At 52.8% G+C, this 15,688-nt stretch overlaps 5 protein-coding genes across 5 annotated transcripts; 3 read left to right on the top strand and 2 right to left on the bottom strand.

Annotated features, from left to right (window-relative positions):
• The first annotated feature begins 1,220 nt into the window (after positions 1–1,220).
• On the top strand, positions 1,221–3,516 carry B0T23DRAFT_214239 (major facilitator superfamily domain-containing protein). The gene is made up of 3 exons (XM_062833614.1): positions 1,221–1,762; positions 1,817–1,890; positions 1,980–3,516. The coding sequence occupies exons 1-3, from the start codon at positions 1,511–1,513 to the stop codon at positions 3,424–3,426; spliced, it is 1,773 nt and encodes a 590-aa protein (XP_062689907.1). The 5' UTR covers positions 1,221–1,510; the 3' UTR covers positions 3,427–3,516.
• A 684-nt stretch (positions 3,517–4,200) lies between these two features.
• On the top strand, positions 4,201–5,648 carry B0T23DRAFT_386637 (uncharacterized protein). The gene has a single exon (XM_062837633.1). It carries the CDS (start codon positions 4,355–4,357, stop codon positions 5,522–5,524), a length of 1,170 nt encoding a protein of 389 aa, XP_062689906.1. The 5' UTR covers positions 4,201–4,354; the 3' UTR covers positions 5,525–5,648.
• Positions 5,649–6,266: 618 nt separating this feature from the next.
• On the bottom strand, positions 6,267–9,526 carry B0T23DRAFT_323935 (nitrogen assimilation transcription factor nit-4; the record flags this gene model as incomplete). The annotated part of the gene is made up of 2 exons (XM_062835381.1): positions 6,267–7,881; positions 7,941–9,526. The coding sequence occupies 2 exons, from the start codon at positions 9,524–9,526 to the stop codon at positions 6,267–6,269; spliced, it is 3,201 nt and encodes a 1,066-aa protein (XP_062689905.1).
• Positions 9,527–11,127: 1,601 nt separating this feature from the next.
• B0T23DRAFT_214218 (uncharacterized protein) lies at positions 11,128–13,098 on the bottom strand. The gene is made up of 3 exons (XM_062833613.1): positions 12,369–13,098; positions 11,539–12,305; positions 11,128–11,482 (listed from the first exon to the last, which is right to left on the bottom strand). Exons 1-3 carry the CDS (start codon positions 12,630–12,632, stop codon positions 11,383–11,385), a joined length of 1,131 nt encoding a protein of 376 aa, XP_062689904.1. The 5' UTR covers positions 12,633–13,098; the 3' UTR covers positions 11,128–11,382.
• Positions 13,099–13,635: 537 nt separating this feature from the next.
• B0T23DRAFT_214183 (uncharacterized protein) lies at positions 13,636–15,624 on the top strand. The gene is made up of 3 exons (XM_062833612.1): positions 13,636–13,780; positions 13,969–14,448; positions 14,551–15,624. The coding sequence occupies exons 1-3, from the start codon at positions 13,736–13,738 to the stop codon at positions 15,385–15,387; spliced, it is 1,362 nt and encodes a 453-aa protein (XP_062689903.1). The 5' UTR covers positions 13,636–13,735; the 3' UTR covers positions 15,388–15,624.
• The last annotated feature ends 64 nt before the right edge of the window (positions 15,625–15,688 follow it).

The following is a 15,688-nucleotide window of genomic DNA, read 5'->3' as shown; positions in this document are numbered from 1 at the left end:
GGTGCTATGTGACGGTGGTGTGGTGGCTTATCAATCAGAGCCGAGGCAAGTTATTTCGTCGTGGGGGAGAGATGCAAAGCATGGATAGGGATCCCTGGCAACGTCTTGATGGCTGCGTCATCGACTACTGTTTATAGTGTACTGGCCGCCCGCGGAGTCTCGATAGTAGTGGACAAGCCATCACTCCATAGATGAGTTGAAGCGTGGCCCATTGGGTTGCCTTGGGCTCGCATTCCGTCCATCTACCATGGGAATGTGGGGGGCAAGATGCAAACTGTAGTGTATTTGCATCGGTTTTGCGACTCGACTAATGGGGTACAACGATTTGGCAAATGTCAACGAGGGGAAAACAAAAATGTCTGAAAGCGGACGCAGATCCAGGGTGAGACAGCAGCAACCAAAGGAACATATCTCTGCGTGGAGGGTTCGGAATTCGGAACCCTAGGTGCCCGGCCGACCGACCGATTGTAGACGGGATCGGGCAAATTACGTCGACTAGGCAGGTACTTATGCAGCTCCTTCCAAGACATCCAACCACAGGGTTTAGTACAGGGTTTATCTGCAGCATGGGGGTAGATATTGGTATACAATAAAGTACTGCCGTGTATCCTATGTAACGCCTAGCAGTTCAGGACTGTTGAAAATCGATATCGGAACAAACAAGCGTTCGTTTCCCCCAGATTCTATGGGCTTTTCTCTGGACCTTTTTTTTTCGGCGTTTTGAAATGTCTAGTCGCTGGCCACATGGAACTGAAACCTGGAAGCGAGGTTTCTTCTTCACCCTACCTTTTGCTTCCCTGAGTGGCTTAGGTTTTCAGTTCACATTTCCCATCATCTCCGTCCCAGGGGCATCCCGCTCCCCCTTCATCCACAGCTTTCCCCCTCCCCTCCTTCCATCCCTCCCCCCCGTTATCGTTCTTCCCGGGTAAGCGGTTGCTGCACTCTGACGAAACATCGATATCAGACGAGGCGTGTACTGGCTTTGTTCAAGAACCACAAAATCTCATCCAAGCTTTGCTCGCATTATATCTGGGCTCCGATATTCTGATAGGATACAGCATACTTCATTGATCTGCCAGTTGGAATCAATCAATCAATCCATCACCAATAGACCCGTTGCAGCAGCATCTGGTACAGGACATATATCGGGCCGCGCCAGCGAACCATCATCTCTACTCCGGCAGTAGCTTGCGACGAGATAAGAAACCCTACGCGCATGTGCTTTTTTTTCCTTGTTAGTGCGAGCATTGCCAACTAAAAAGTAATTCCGCCCATGGCGCAATAGCGTTTGTTGTCACACACGGTTCTTTCACTCTTAACTCTCCTCTTACTTTTCACTCTCACTTTCAATCCTCTCTTTGCTGAATACACAGCTTGGGCTTGCAGACTGATCTTGAGTATCACGCTCGAGACGGATACTGTGCTCGAGCACGCAACAACACCGGGCGTTGAAAGGCAACGCTGGTGGGACCCGAGGCGGCAACACATCAACGCCTGGACTGGGCCCAATATGGCTACACACAGCGGCTTTCCGGATGCGGATCCCGCATCAACTCTGAGTCGGGGCACTGCGATGGATTCCCAAGGCATGGACTCAGATACAACGACACGTCTTCGCGATACCCTCAAGACAAACGGGCTCACGGACAATGACACCGAGGCGACGGGCCTGTTGGGTCCTGACGGCGGCCATGATGCTCGCAAGGACAGCTGGGCCGCAATGAAGGACTTTGAAGGGCTACCATGGTGGAGAAAACCAGCTGTATGTTCCAAGCTTTTGACTATTGCTTTGATGAGTTGCTAATCAACGGCACAGGTCTGGTGGCTGGTGGCACCTTATGCCATGTTCACCTTGGCCTTTGGAGGCTCTTTGGTCCCCAAGATTAATCTGTAGGATTCCCTCGCCCTTGAACCATGTCGCCCGCCTCACAGCCCGTGGGTATGGGCTGATTCTCGTTTCTCAAACTAATGAAATCCAGAATCATCACTCTCATATGTGACCGGTACTTTGCCGATAGATCAGCAGCAGATCCGAGCTTCGTCTTCACACCTGTTATCCACGGCGGCAACAACCCCCAATGCAACATCCCCGACGTACAGCGCCTAGTCGCAAGCTTCACCTTGTGCATGAGCGTTTTGGTGGGCATAATTAGCGCTTTCACTGCACCCAAGCTCGGAGCACTCTCGGATCGATATGGTCGCACATCGATGGTGGCCATCTGTTCCGTCGGTGGTGTCATTTCCGAGATTACGGTCATCTTGGCTGGGAAGTACCCAGATACCGTTCACTACAGCTGGATTTTGCTTGGCGCCTTCTTCGACGGCCTGGCCGGTTCCTTCACTGCCGGCAGCGTCCTCATCCACTCGTATGCCAGCGATTGTACGCCCCCATCCAAGAGAGGCGTTGCCATTGGTTACCTCCACGCGTGCCTGTTCACTGGCCTCGCCTTCGGTCCTCTCCTAGCCGGCTATTTCGTCAAGTGGACAGGATCCCTTTTGTCCATCTTTTACGTTACCCTTGGTTGCCACATCGTCTTCATCCTGTTCATCTACTTTGTCACCCCCGAATCGCTCTCCCGGAGGCGGCAGCTCCTCGCACGCGAGAAATACGCCAGGGAGCAGGAGGCTCTCGGGGAAGTTCCCCGTTGGGCAGCCGCGGTGTCCAAGTTCATCCCATTTGGCAAGCACTTCGGACATGGCGTGCGCTCTGTGCACAGGGCGAATCCTTTTGCTCCGTTGAAGATCCTGTTCCCATCGGGTCCTCAACATAAGCGTCTACGTCGCAATCTTATCACGCTGGCACTCATCGACATGTCCATCCTTGGAGCTGCCATGAGCTCCGGCACGATCTTGATCCTGTACACAGAATTTGTGTTTGGTTGGGGAAATCTCGAGGCTTCGCGGTTCATGTCCCTGGTCTCAATGGTCCGGATCTTCGTTCTCATTGGCATTTTCCCCGTCATCAATTACATTTTTCGCACTCGGCCTGCAGCTCGACGAAGGAGGGAGTCTGGCAACTTGCCGGTTGACGAGAAGAATGTCGGCGCCGACGAACTGGACGTCTGGGTCCTGCGCAGTGCCCTGATCTCCGATGTTATCGGCATTGGCGGGTACATTTTTGCTCGTACCCAGGAGTGGTTCATCCTGTCAGCCGTCATCGCAGCCTTTGGGGGGCTCGGATCGGCATCGATTCAGGCTTCTATAAGCAAACATGTTCCTACTGAGCGGGTGGGACAGTTGCTGGGAGCTGTTGGGCTGCTTCATGCCCTGGCACGTGTCTTCTTCCCCATCATCTTCAATGGGCTGTATGCAGCGACCGTGTCGACGTATCCGCAGGCGTTTTTTGTGTTACTGTGTTCTATCTTTGCGGTAGCGCTGGTAGCGTCTTTTACTGTTAGACCTCATGGTATGTTCAGTCCCCTTTGAAGAGCCCTCACCAGCCGTGGCTTTGATTTGCTTTGGCACCCGCTGACAGTTTGTTGTAGTATTCATAGCAGAGGATGATGAGCCGAGACCTTCGTCAGCTGGTTCAGGATCGACACGAATTAGGCAGAGACAGGATCTATTGGAGGATGAGGAGGTTATACCTGGCTTGTAAGATCTAGTATGCCATGCTTATTTGTAGCTCTTTCGCAATCTCCCCTTGTCATTTTAGTTGTATGTATGTGTGGAACGATTTCTCTACACCAGGTGGTTTTTTTTTGTTGCTTATATCGCTTGGATGCTGTGCCTAGAAAGGTGAGTCTTCTGTTAAGACGGGAAACACCACTTGAAGGATTGTACTATGTAAACTTGTCTCATTTATCAATGATCCGATACATGTGTGTATAAAGTTGGCGATAGTGTTGACCTCGAAGGCCAGTGCATTAGTAGTCGTTGGGGTTGGCCAGCTTGAATTGGGATTCGTCTCTCATAAAATTAGGTTGTCGTTTTTGATCGATACAGATACCATTCTCGACAATAAAGGAGTGTATGCGAATACCTCTCGAATATCTGAGGACCGAGCAAGTGAATTGGCGAACATTGTGGAAATCGCGATGGACCGTTCAGTCCTTGTTTTTTAATGGATTGGTCGCTTAAGCTGCCCTGTCGTTGTAACGTCACTGCTGCAAAGAATCCATGCGCCGCAGTCTCCACCGATATTACGGGCTGTCAAGACACCGCTGTCAGCGACACTTATACCGAGCTGTATTCGTGTCTCACCTCACCGCAACACCAGGTCGTACGTCGTCGTCCAACACCCGACTGTCGTGAAACCCAAGCTTTGACAACATTCCCCAACTACCGGAACGTCTGACATCATCTTCATGACCAAATCTCAGATCGCCTGGAAGTCATATCCACAGGGCTGCGCATGGGGCACATTTTCAAAAAGACAGAGGGTGACCTAAGTTTGATCAGAAGTGGAAAGACGAACATTGTCCTCAGAAGACAACATAGACAACTTATCAGCCTTTCCGCTGCCCGGCGCATCCCCAAGCACAACAAAACTCTACCACGATCCACGCCGACGACACTCACCGGCCGTTCATCGATACTTCCCACCACCCTCTTTGGTTCAACCTTCCCTCCTACCTTCAAGGTCGCACCGCCAGCAGCAACTGGAAAGATGACAATGAGCACCTCTTCCGACCCTTCGGAAGGGAGCATTCGCCCAGAATCAACACAACCATCCCACTGCAGCGACAATGAAATCCACTTCGGTCCCTTCAAAGTAACCAACCAAGTCTTTCTCCGGACCCCTCACTCCTTCGCCCTGGTGAACCTCAAACCTCTTCTCCCCGGCCACGTCCTCGTCTGCCCTTTGGTCCCGCACAAGCGATTAACCGACCTCTCCCCCACCGAAGTCACCGATTTGTTTTCTACCGTGCAAGTGGTGCAGAGGATGTTGGGACGGTATTACTTCCACCCTGGTACCACCACCCACCCAAAACAGAGGGAGAAGGAGGAGAAGGAGGATGAGGGTGGAGTCCAAGATAAAGTGATGCTGGAAACAGGCGGCTCCTTCAACATCGCCGTACAAGACGGTCCCGAAGCCGGCCAAACCGTATCCCACGTACACGTGCACGTCATCCCGCGGATTCGCAACGTAAGCGCCAAGGACACCGAGACGCCGTCGGATGCGCTGTATGAGTGGATGGCGGAGGAGAAGGGGAATATTGGGGGGGCGTTGTGGGATAGGGATCATGGGCACGGTAACGGTAACGGTAACGGTAATGGTGGTGGGCCTCATCATCATCATCATCATCTTCAGCACAGCAGTACTTTTGGGCAGCAACGAGAGCGTGCTCTTGGAGGGCAACAATTGAACGGGAGAGGGGGTGAAATCCAGAGCAAAGAGGTGGAGGCGCTTTTACAGGAGGAGGAGGAGGGAGTGGCGGAACTGCAGGCGAGACCAAAGCCGGGAGGAAGTTTCCCTAGTATCGAGGATGCGGCGAGGACGGCGAGGGAGATGGAGGAGATGGAGAGAGAGGCCGGAGAGTATAGAAGGGTATTGGAGGAGATGGGAATATTGAGTGTATAGCAGGGGTGTACACAAAAGAATTGGAGAGGTGTGGTTGAGGGTCGTTGGGTTGGTAGACTAGATATGGAACACAGTACCTACCTATATAGTTATTGGAAATGGATGTGTTTTCAACTAAAAAAAACAAATGCCTAGAGTGACCCCAGCGTAGATCAGACATGTTTGGCATGCCTCGATCCCTCGCGCCTTCCATTTCAACGCTTCGACTGGCTCAAAAGGCCATACCTACATATCACGTAATCTAATCTCTATAAGGTATACATATTGGTGCCCACATCATAACTTCTGTGATGGCTATAGAGAGCTGTCATCGCAACTATAAAAGCACTTGGGCAACTGAAATACTAAAATAGCCTCGGTAAGTTACTTATTCTCTTCTTATGATCGCTGTTTTGTCATGTGTGGTCTTTAAGCAACAGGAAAGTAAAAGATTCTGATGGGTTTGGGGGAATTTGGTCAATTTTAAATTGCCATACTTCGATGGACAGGAGTTGAATCAAACTTCATTTCAAAGTTTTCTGCCGTCGAGCTAAGTATATATGCAAGCTGTGAATCACCATGGCACCTAAAAAAGCTTCTTTCTGAAGTTGTTTCGAAGAAATTCGTGTATACAACGACACTATCGCATTTATTCTCTCAACCATGGGTATATATATGTATGTCCGAATTCCACCTCTACCCATCCATTCCCTTTTCCAAATTCCGTGTCCTTCGATTCAAGTCACATGAGAAAACCCCAAACTCAATCTAGACCTGGGAGATGTCCCAAGCCGTCCAAACTGCCCAAACCCTCCAGACCTACCAAATCATCCAACAGCCCAGATCCTCCTATTGGATCGAACGCTCCTCCTCCATCTCCTGCCGTCGTCATCCCCATGCCCGTCGATTCTATACCATCCCCCCCTCTCTCTTCCCCATGATGATACGCGAACATATTAGCCTCTTGCTGCTGTTGCTGTTGCCGTTGTTGTCCTGTACTACCGCCGCCGCCGCCGCCGGTAATATTCCCTCGAGGAGCTAGCCTCGCCATGCTATCACCAGCACCACCGGCAGGTCTACCCCCATCCCCAATACCACCAGTACTTGTAGCTGTTCCTGCTCCACCGCCCTCCAGATCCCACCCCTGAAAGCCTTGTTGCCAGGTAACGCCATCCTTCAGGTACCAATCCTGTCCATCAATGGCGTAGATCGAGCTGGGACTTACGTGTCGGCCAACGCTCTTGCTGCTGTTGTGGTTGGAAGCTGTCGACCTCGTTGCAGTCGCCAAGTTATTCGCGTGTAACTGGGCTGGAGTAAAGGTCTGCGTGGCAGTCGCTGGAGGCTTCACGGTGTTTGTGCCGATTGATCCAACTGTGGGATATCGTTGTCGCTGTGGTTGCTGTTGCTGTTGTGGTTGCTTTTGATGATGCGGATGTTGGGATACGATGTTATTGTTATTGTTGTTGCCGGGTGAAGAGGTTGGTATACCCCATGCCGTAATGGTGGCGAGAGTGTCGCTCATGGACATGGATGAGGCGCTCACTGGGTGGGTGAGCAGATTATGTTGTTGCTGCTGGTAGGTCATGTGATTATGATATGGCGGTTGAGGTTGATGTTGGTTTTGTAGGTGGTGGTGGTGGTGTTGGTGAAGCATATTGTTTTGGCTTAAGCTAGATATAGCCTGCATGTTCTGCTGTTGCTGAGGGATGATGGGAGCGGACGGGCCAGGCAGGTCGGAGAAGGTGACCATATTAGGCGACATTCCGGGATCGGATATACTCTCAGGAGCAAGATGCGGAGGAGTTGGGTGGCTATATAGTGTCATTGGACTGTACGGCTGTTGTTCTAGTCCTGCGGCGGCTGTTGTAGAAAAAAGCAGAGACGCTTCTGGGGAGTAAGGAGGTGCAGGCGAGGATGGAGCGAGAGAGGGGGCCGTCCTGTTGGGTGAGGGGACCTCGGAAGTGCTAAACATTCCGTACTTTTCGTCTGTCCTTTTCAAGACGATGGCGGCCTCCTCGGGTAGTTCGACATTCCACTTCCGAGCTAGAACGCTGATGATACCTAATGTTCTCCGCGCACAAGGCCAGTCTTCAGCCATCTCCTCCAACTGTCTAACGCCGTGGGTTATATCCCGTCTGGCAGTTTTCTCGGGCAAGTTAAGCATGTGTATTGTGCAGGCAGAATGCAACATGTATACGGCAATGTTACATATTTGCCGGAGGTTATATAGCTTTTTGTAAAGTCGCATAAGTTTGGATATGCTATTGGCGTTAGTTGTGCATATCCTTCGGGGCTGGACCTTCTCCAGGGGCGAAGCTTCCTTTGTGTACTTTAGAAAGGGTCGGAATAGATGGATATACTGTAGATGATAAAACATGCTGTGAAACGGTGAGCAACTCCGCCCAGTCTTGGGTAAGTAGAGAGTGAGAAAACGTACTGCATTAGAATGACATTGGGTAACTGGCCATCCTTGGGTTCGAATTCCTTTGGTAGCTCCGTTCTCCAGTCTTCCAGACGCCGATGAAGTTCGCTAAGCTTTTTGAGCTCAGCTGACTTGCCGCTCGATCTTCCAATATGACTGGGGTGGTAGAAGAATAGCAAAAGATCACTACTGATCTCGCAGAGTTTCGACAACTGTAAGCCTATAGCCCGTGTCCGAGATGGCTGCTTGCAAGACTGGTCGAAGCCTGCGTCGGTATAAGGAGACCACGGCTCAGCATCTTCATCTGGAAACACATCATACTTCGGAACGTTATAGGTGTTTTTGGGAAGCTGTGGTAGCCGCCCGAGATAGTTTGACCAGCACTTGTCAAACACAAAGCAACCCCAAAAGGTGATTCTCCGGGCATCCACCTCCTTTTCGTCCAGCGATCCAATGTCTAGATTCAGGCCAATGTCTTGAGCCATTCTGAAGCTCATGCCGCTGTACACCCAGCCTTTCGCTTCCCGTCCACAGCCTGCTTCTCGCACTGACATAAGCGCCAGAGCTTGCACGGTTGTGAGCCTTGGCTTTTCGTACTCGTCGTTCTGAACAATTAGTCTCTTGGCCTCGGCGAAGAAGTGATCACCCTTGGTCCTGCTGTCCCCAGGTACCGCAAAGGCACCGTCGACACTTGTGAAGTGACAGCCCAGCGCGAGCATGGCATTGACCAGCAGCGACGAACAGTAAACAGTGGAGCGTGGTTGGCCAGCCGGCTTTCCCTTGATGAAATCCCGATAAAACAAGCTTCTAGACAGCGTGGTGAAGTAAGGGTAGTGCCAGTTGAAATACATGTTGACGAGATGGATGATTAGTTGAGGATTCTTGGTCACCTCTGTCCAGGTGGTGATTGGATCCTCATCGCAGGTCGACAGGCGGGTTTCAAGCTCCGGTTCTTCAGAGGCATCTGTCGGTTCACTGAGATATATGAGGTGCGAGGTACCGCCAATAAAACGAACAGAACCATTTTCGATTCGGAGCTCTCCCATCTTACGGGCCAAGTCCCTCTCACCCTCAACGGCCTGGCTCGTAGCGTCATCTCTACCAGCTTGGATGGGTTCATCGCTGTCATCGTTGTCGTTGGTTGCTGTTGCGTTCTTCTCATCCCTGCGGATGGACTCGGCTACTTCGTCAAGGTCGTCACAGGTGCGAATCCTCCTCACAATGTCGAGCACATCTTCCTCGGAAGCATTCAAAATGGCCTCTATTAGAATCTGCAGTGTGGCGTTCTGGGCTTTCATGCTATCGTTCTTCTCCCGGTAGACGCCTTTGCGGCGGTGATCTGAATTTGGGTCATAGATGCACTCGGTACCGTAGACACTGGCACAGGCCGCGCAGCTCGGAAGGGCGCCGTCACACTTGGACTTCCTCCTCCGACAGGCGATGCAGGCCGTGCTCACACATCTTCGCTTTTGGTTGGTAGGGTCAGCGCCCCGCCTAGACTTCTTCTTGGAAGGTAACGAAGAGGCGATGTTGTCGGGGGCGAGTCCGGCTGAGCCTGGCGCATCTTGAGAAGACATCATTTGAACATCCGAACTGTTCATCTGCCGGGGAGTACCTTGGTGAGCTGCCAAGTACAAGCCGTGATAATGGTTCTGGCAAGGACTGCAACTGTGACAGCAAGCAAGCCTCGACACGGAATTGTGACGCTTGATATCGTCTGGCCGATGGGTTCTGTACCAGGGTGCTGGGTTGCGGGGAATTGGCGGGGAGTCCCCGGGGCCTCAGCTCTTAAGGGTCCGGTGGGACTGAAGACCGTGTGCGACTGAAGCAATGGAGGATCTCTTGAACGATTATCAAAGTCGCGGACGACGGGCGTTGTATCCCAACCAACAGTGATAACCTCGGCGAAGCCTCCGTCGAGGTCGGCAACAGAACTCCACGGTCCTCACAGCGTGGGCGTGGGTCGAGACAGCCCAACAGAGGCAAGGGAGATCCGGGGTAGTCCGGGGTAGGGATTTCGGGAAGAGAAAAGTCACAACAGTGATGGCGATGGGGGCGGCCGGGTTGGTCAAGACGGTTCTTGAGTCAGAGTACAAGGCCGGGTGAGAAGAGGACAAGAGGCCGAACAAGCGATTAGAGAACGCCGGCGCAAGCGGGACGTTCAACAAGCAGACGGACGACTCAAAAAAAGCAAAAAAAAAGGCTATTGGATAAGCCCCTGAGATGTTGCGGATCTCCCGTTCTCTTGTTCACCGTTGGACGTGAGGTGAAGTGGTTGATGATCAATAAAATGGGAGCGAAGTCTGAACTAAACCCCCAAATCCCCAACCAAGACTCGGGACGTCGGCTGGTACGTGCTGTTTCCTTGAGGTACCTTACCCAGTTGATGTGCTCGGGATGTAACAGTCGTCGACTTACGCTTCGTAGCAGTACACGAAATAAAGAGACCAGGCTGCTGGGACTCTGTGAAACTGACGTTTCTGGTCTGAGGGCCAAAATGACTTGGACCCCTATCGTGTCGAGTGACAATAATTGTTGGTTTCGTAGGTAGTGCGTGTGCAGCTTTGAACCTCGACCTAGTTGCAAGTTGTAAACGCTCTCAATTGTTTCTACACACGCTATACGCAGTAATAGTGTTAGTAATCATGATCATTGCCCATGGCGAGGTTTTCTCGGCGATATCATTGGTCGAACGGAGGTTCCTTCAAGCATCAGAAGAGGATCTCGAGCACTGTGTCTGTTTCGTGCCTTGATCGAGATACTGCATCGCATCTCATTCGTTGCGTCCAGCCCCCAAACTGCACTAGGTATACACTACTAGAACTCCATCTTACACTACATCATGTGCTCATCCCGTCCTTGCAGCCAACACAACGCCCAGACATCGATACATAGTACCCTAAGACTCAAGTTGGTAAATGGCGACTTGCGGTCTGGAACGATATCATAGGCGTGCTCAGCGTGGAAGGCCCAGCATGAAAGAAATGACTGTTCAGTAAACGAATGGCTGTTTCCCCAAGGCGCCTGAGACGGTCTCCTTGTCTACCCAAACCATTGACTATGGCCGCGTCACCTTGGTATCTACACATAATCCAGTCGGCGATTTTTGAACTATCAGAGACCACAACTTCCAGTCCTTGAGGGAACAACAGCATGAAGGTCTGACATGATAAAATATCTAGTAGTCCATTCACTCAACTTGTCTAGCAAAAGTGATACAATGCTTACTTCTAGAACCATCGCCTTTATACTGCGTATATATTTGCATGCAATAACCACAGCACGCTATCAAGGTCAATATCGGATGTTGTAGTACGAAATCCCTGCCCTTTTAAGTTTAAAACAAACACCACCCATATAACGCCGTCCGAATGTTTTACAGCCTCGAGAATTATTCATCAGGAACAAGTCATCAGTCCGTCCGGCCCAGAACTTGGAGCATACCAATGTCGGCCTTCTATTGCTGCTCGACAGCCTCAGTCTTAGTGTCGACCTTCTTCGCCGCTGGCTCAGCACTCTTGTCTCCGTCATCTTCACGGGCACGCTTGTTGTTGTTACTATACCACACGTTAGTAAATGTTCGAAACCCAGTTGTCGGATGGCTGTAACTTACTCGTTGTTGCGGTCACGGTTATCGCGACCACCACGGCCGCCACGGCCACCGCGGCCACCCCTTCCACGACCACGGCCACCCTTGAAGCCGTTTCTCTGGTCGTTATCACGACGCGACTTCCAGTCACCCTTGTCACCACCGCTGCGGCCGCCACGTCCGCGGCCACGTTCGGCACCCTTGATGCTGCCCTCGAAGAAGATCTTTTTCTTGCTGGTGCCGGGCTCCATCTTGCCCTCCTTAATGAGCTGGGTCTTCTCGTCCAGGTAATCCTTCTTCTTCTTGATGACGAGCTCTTGGTCCTGCCACTTGGGGGCGGGGTTCAGGGCAACAAAGGCGTTGGCTTCGTCTTCCGTCTTAAACTCAACGAAGACCGAGCCCTTGAATTTGTTCTCCTCGTTACGCCTCAGCTTCACCAGGTTGACCTGACCAAACTTGGTGAAGAAAGCCTCGATGTCGAACTGGGTGGATCCGGTCTCTTCGCCGAAACCCTTGACGTAAACACTGGCGGCCAGACGGGCCTTTTGCGCATCAGAGGACGAAGTGTAGGCCTTCTTGCGCTTGACCGTCTCCTGGCCCTCCTCGCCAGACACATCCAAGAAGGCGCTCTCCTTCAACGCAGCGACGACGGCCGAGTAGGGCTGGAACATCTGCATGCGCTTGAAGCTGCAGATGGTCTTGAGCGAAACAGGCTTGTTCTCCACGCCTCCGGTCGTCTCCCACATGAACTTATCGGTAGGGAGGTTGCTGTCACTGAAGTAGAACTCGACCTAAGACTATTTGTTAGACACGGTGACATGCAGCATGCCAATTTTTTTGTAGTCTGAGCGTACCTGGTTGCGGATCTTGACGGGATCGTCAGTGACGGGCTGGGTCGAAGGATCGTATTTCCTGTTGTTCTTGTAATCGGCGCGGTCGATAGACTTGGTAGCCTCAGGCTTCTTCTCCTCCTCCTTGCTGGCATCCTCAGTCTTGGGAGCCTCCTCGCTGGCGGGGGCAGCCTCAGCGACGGGGGCCTGTACAGTCTCGGTTTGGACCTCGGTCTGAGCATTCTCGACGGCAGGCGCAGCCTCAGTGTTGGCGGTGGTATCGCTCATGATGAAGGTCGGAGTGGCCTGTAGGTATTTGAAATGGTCAAGTACAAGCGGCTATAGAGGCAGTTGACCGTCTAACGTGACACGCGTACACGGAAGAGAAGAATGGATGTAGATGGCCGGGAGAGAGATAATGGTGAATGGATGATGAAAATGCAGAAAGTGCACTGGAGGCCGGGGACCAAGCAGGCAAAACGACGAAATTATTTAGTGGGTCCTTCAGGTGCACTCCAGTTTTGGGGCGGTAGGCGCAAAATGTTATTGCAGGGTGCAGTGGGGGAATGGTGTTGGGTTGGTGCAGGGTTGATTGTTGATCGACGCGACAGGAAAGACGGCCATTCACCATCAAATCCCAGGACGTGTTTGAAGTGTAGAGGTAGTGTAAGTCAGGTAGGTAAATCGAGAATTCTTAACTGTAACAGACACTTCAATTCCCTTGTCAAAGATCGAGAATTTTATTCAGTCTTGTCTATCTATTACTGAGCTCTTTCCCTCCATCATCATACAGCAGCGTAACCCATCTGCCCTGACTTTTTCCAGGGTCTGTCGGCATTGGAGTCATATCGAGGACTGCACTTGTCAAAACCTCCCCTCAGCGCAAAAAAAAAAAGCGGCGAAACCAACCAAGCAACCAAATCAGCCCCACCCGGGTCTAAGGGAAGCGCCTTTTGGTTTTAGACTTTTTGTGCCAGTTTCTACCGCCCGACTCTGCTTCTAGCCCCACTCCACTTGCACCCGCAATCCGCCAAGAGGTTGCGGAGCTATACCGCATGCGCTCTAGCTCCCGCATCCTGTGCCTGCCAGTTCCCCACCATCCGGCCTGGAGTTGACGCGCACAGTGGCCCGAGCTTCTCACGTGAATGCGACCAATGGGCGAGCGCGTGCTCCAATTCGGGTCTGAAATAATTTTCGGAGGACGGCGCCCGATAAGAGGTGGAAGGGCCCCGGGAAGCTCCCCTCGTTGGCAGTGCTGCTAGGTGCCCCGGACCGCTCCGGACTCGACAATCTCCAAACAACCTGCGCCGAACCGGTCCGTCCACTTCGCCAAAAGCACGGGGCCTACAGTCCGATCCGATCCCCGAAGCTCCTCCAAACACACACCCAACATGAAGATCCGGAGGTTGTTCAAGTACCACAGTTTGAAGAAAAAGGTATGTGCTATTCGGTGTTTTATGCCGCCGTCGCCGGGTTTGCTGTTGGTTATCGTCGCCGTCGCCGCCGCATCACCCCATTCGCCCCATTACCTACTATCTACCAGTTCCATTGCCACGACACTCAACACCCACCACACTCGATCATGCTGACGTATTTGGTGTGCGCTTCTTCTTCTTCCAAATAGCCCATCAGGCCGACATGGAACAAATATAACCTGTACAACCTGGCTACGGCCGGGAGAGAACCCAGAATCAGCGGCAAGACATTCTTCCAGCAGAAATGGCTCGCCAAGTCCTTGACACGAGCATACCACGGCGAGCACATCAAGGAACGCAAATGGGCGCGCATGTTTAGCCGTCGCCTACCGGCCGTCGTCAACATGGACCCGGCATACATGGCCAAATATAACGGCAGCGAACAAGCCGCCGGCCGCGGTTCCGGCCTCTCAGAGCCCCCAGCCTACGAGAAGACCGCCGACGAGAAACCTGCCAAGCAAGTCATCGCCAACCCGGGCAGGAAGGTTCCCACGCCGTACGAGCAAATGACCTTTGCGCCTCTCGAGAGACGCCTCGATATCGCCATATTCAGAGCCCTCTTTGCCAGCAGTGCGAGACAGGCCCGCCAGATGGTTGTGCACGGTGCCGTCACCGTCAACGGCAAGAAGGCATGTACACCATTATAACGTTCCAATACCGAATCCCATAATATAGTGAACCCATGCCAAAGCTGCTAAATTCGGCGCTAACATTACGCGATCCTTTTGCAGATGAAACACCCCGGCTACCTCCTGAACCCTGGCGATCTCTTCCAAGTCGACGTCGAGCGCGTCCTCTACGCGACCGGTGCGCCCAAGGACAAGAAGCTCCTCGCCGCGGCTATGAAGGCCGCCAAGAAGGAACTTGCGGAGGAAGCACAGGAAGCCGCCGAAGAGAAGGATGCGGAGGCTGAGGAGGCCGAGGAAGGAGAGGCACAAGAAGCAACCTCCAAGTCCGGCAAGACGGAGAAGCAAGTCGACACCTCCAAGTTCGACGAGGCCTGGAACCGCAAGTACGAACTCCTGCAGCTCCAACGTCTGCTGCAGTACGCCAAGCACATCGCCGACTCGCCGTCTCACCAGCTCTCCGCGACGCGCAAGCAAGCCTTGCGCGCTTTGAAGCGCGACATCAAGGCCGCCATCAAGCAAGCGCAGCGGCGCGACGGGTCCGTTTCGCCAACCGGTAACGTGGTGGACGACCTGACGATGCTTCTCGAGCGCCTTGCGGTCTCCCCTTCCAAGGCCATCCAGCAGGAGGAGGCGGCCAAGGAGCTGAGCAAGAAGCTTGACAAGCAGTCGCGCCAGGTGCTCAAGAAGGTGATCGAGTACAACGACGAGCACGAGGACAACGAGATCGACCCAAGCAAGCCGTACATGACCCCCTGGAGGCCGCGCAACTACATGTCCGCCTTCGCGTTCATCCCCCGCTACCTCGAGGTCAACCAGAACATTTGCGCGGCCGTCTACCTCCGCCACCCCGTGGCGCGCCCGGGCGAGTCCGAAGTACCGTCGCCGTTCTCCCCTACTATCAACCAACTCGCGTTCAACTGGTACTTGCGGAGAGGTTAAAGGAGGTCGGTCCAGTTAGGAGCGAGGGAATGAGAAGGGGAGATGGGGGGAAGAACGGAAGCCACTCTCTACCGTCTCAGAGCGGCAGAATTTGGCAATGGACGATGGAAGTCGCCCGCACCCAGTTCTTTGCATGTCGCGGGTACGCTCTATTGTGCTTGTTGCATCTTCAAGGCAACCTCGGATGATGGGATACTCTGCACCTGTTGCGGCTTCAGTTGGACCATGCGTTGGAAATCGGGTTCGGACTCGATGAGAAAGCTGCGAAGTGGGCGGCTAATCTCGCGATTCCCGGAGGAAA

Source organism: Neurospora hispaniola, assembly GCF_033458365.1.
Source record: "Neurospora hispaniola strain FGSC 10403 chromosome Unknown B0T23scaffold_7, whole genome shotgun sequence".
In the NCBI taxonomy this organism is placed as follows: domain Eukaryota; kingdom Fungi; phylum Ascomycota; class Sordariomycetes; order Sordariales; family Sordariaceae; genus Neurospora; species Neurospora hispaniola.
This window is presented reverse-complemented; position numbering and strand designations above follow the sequence as displayed.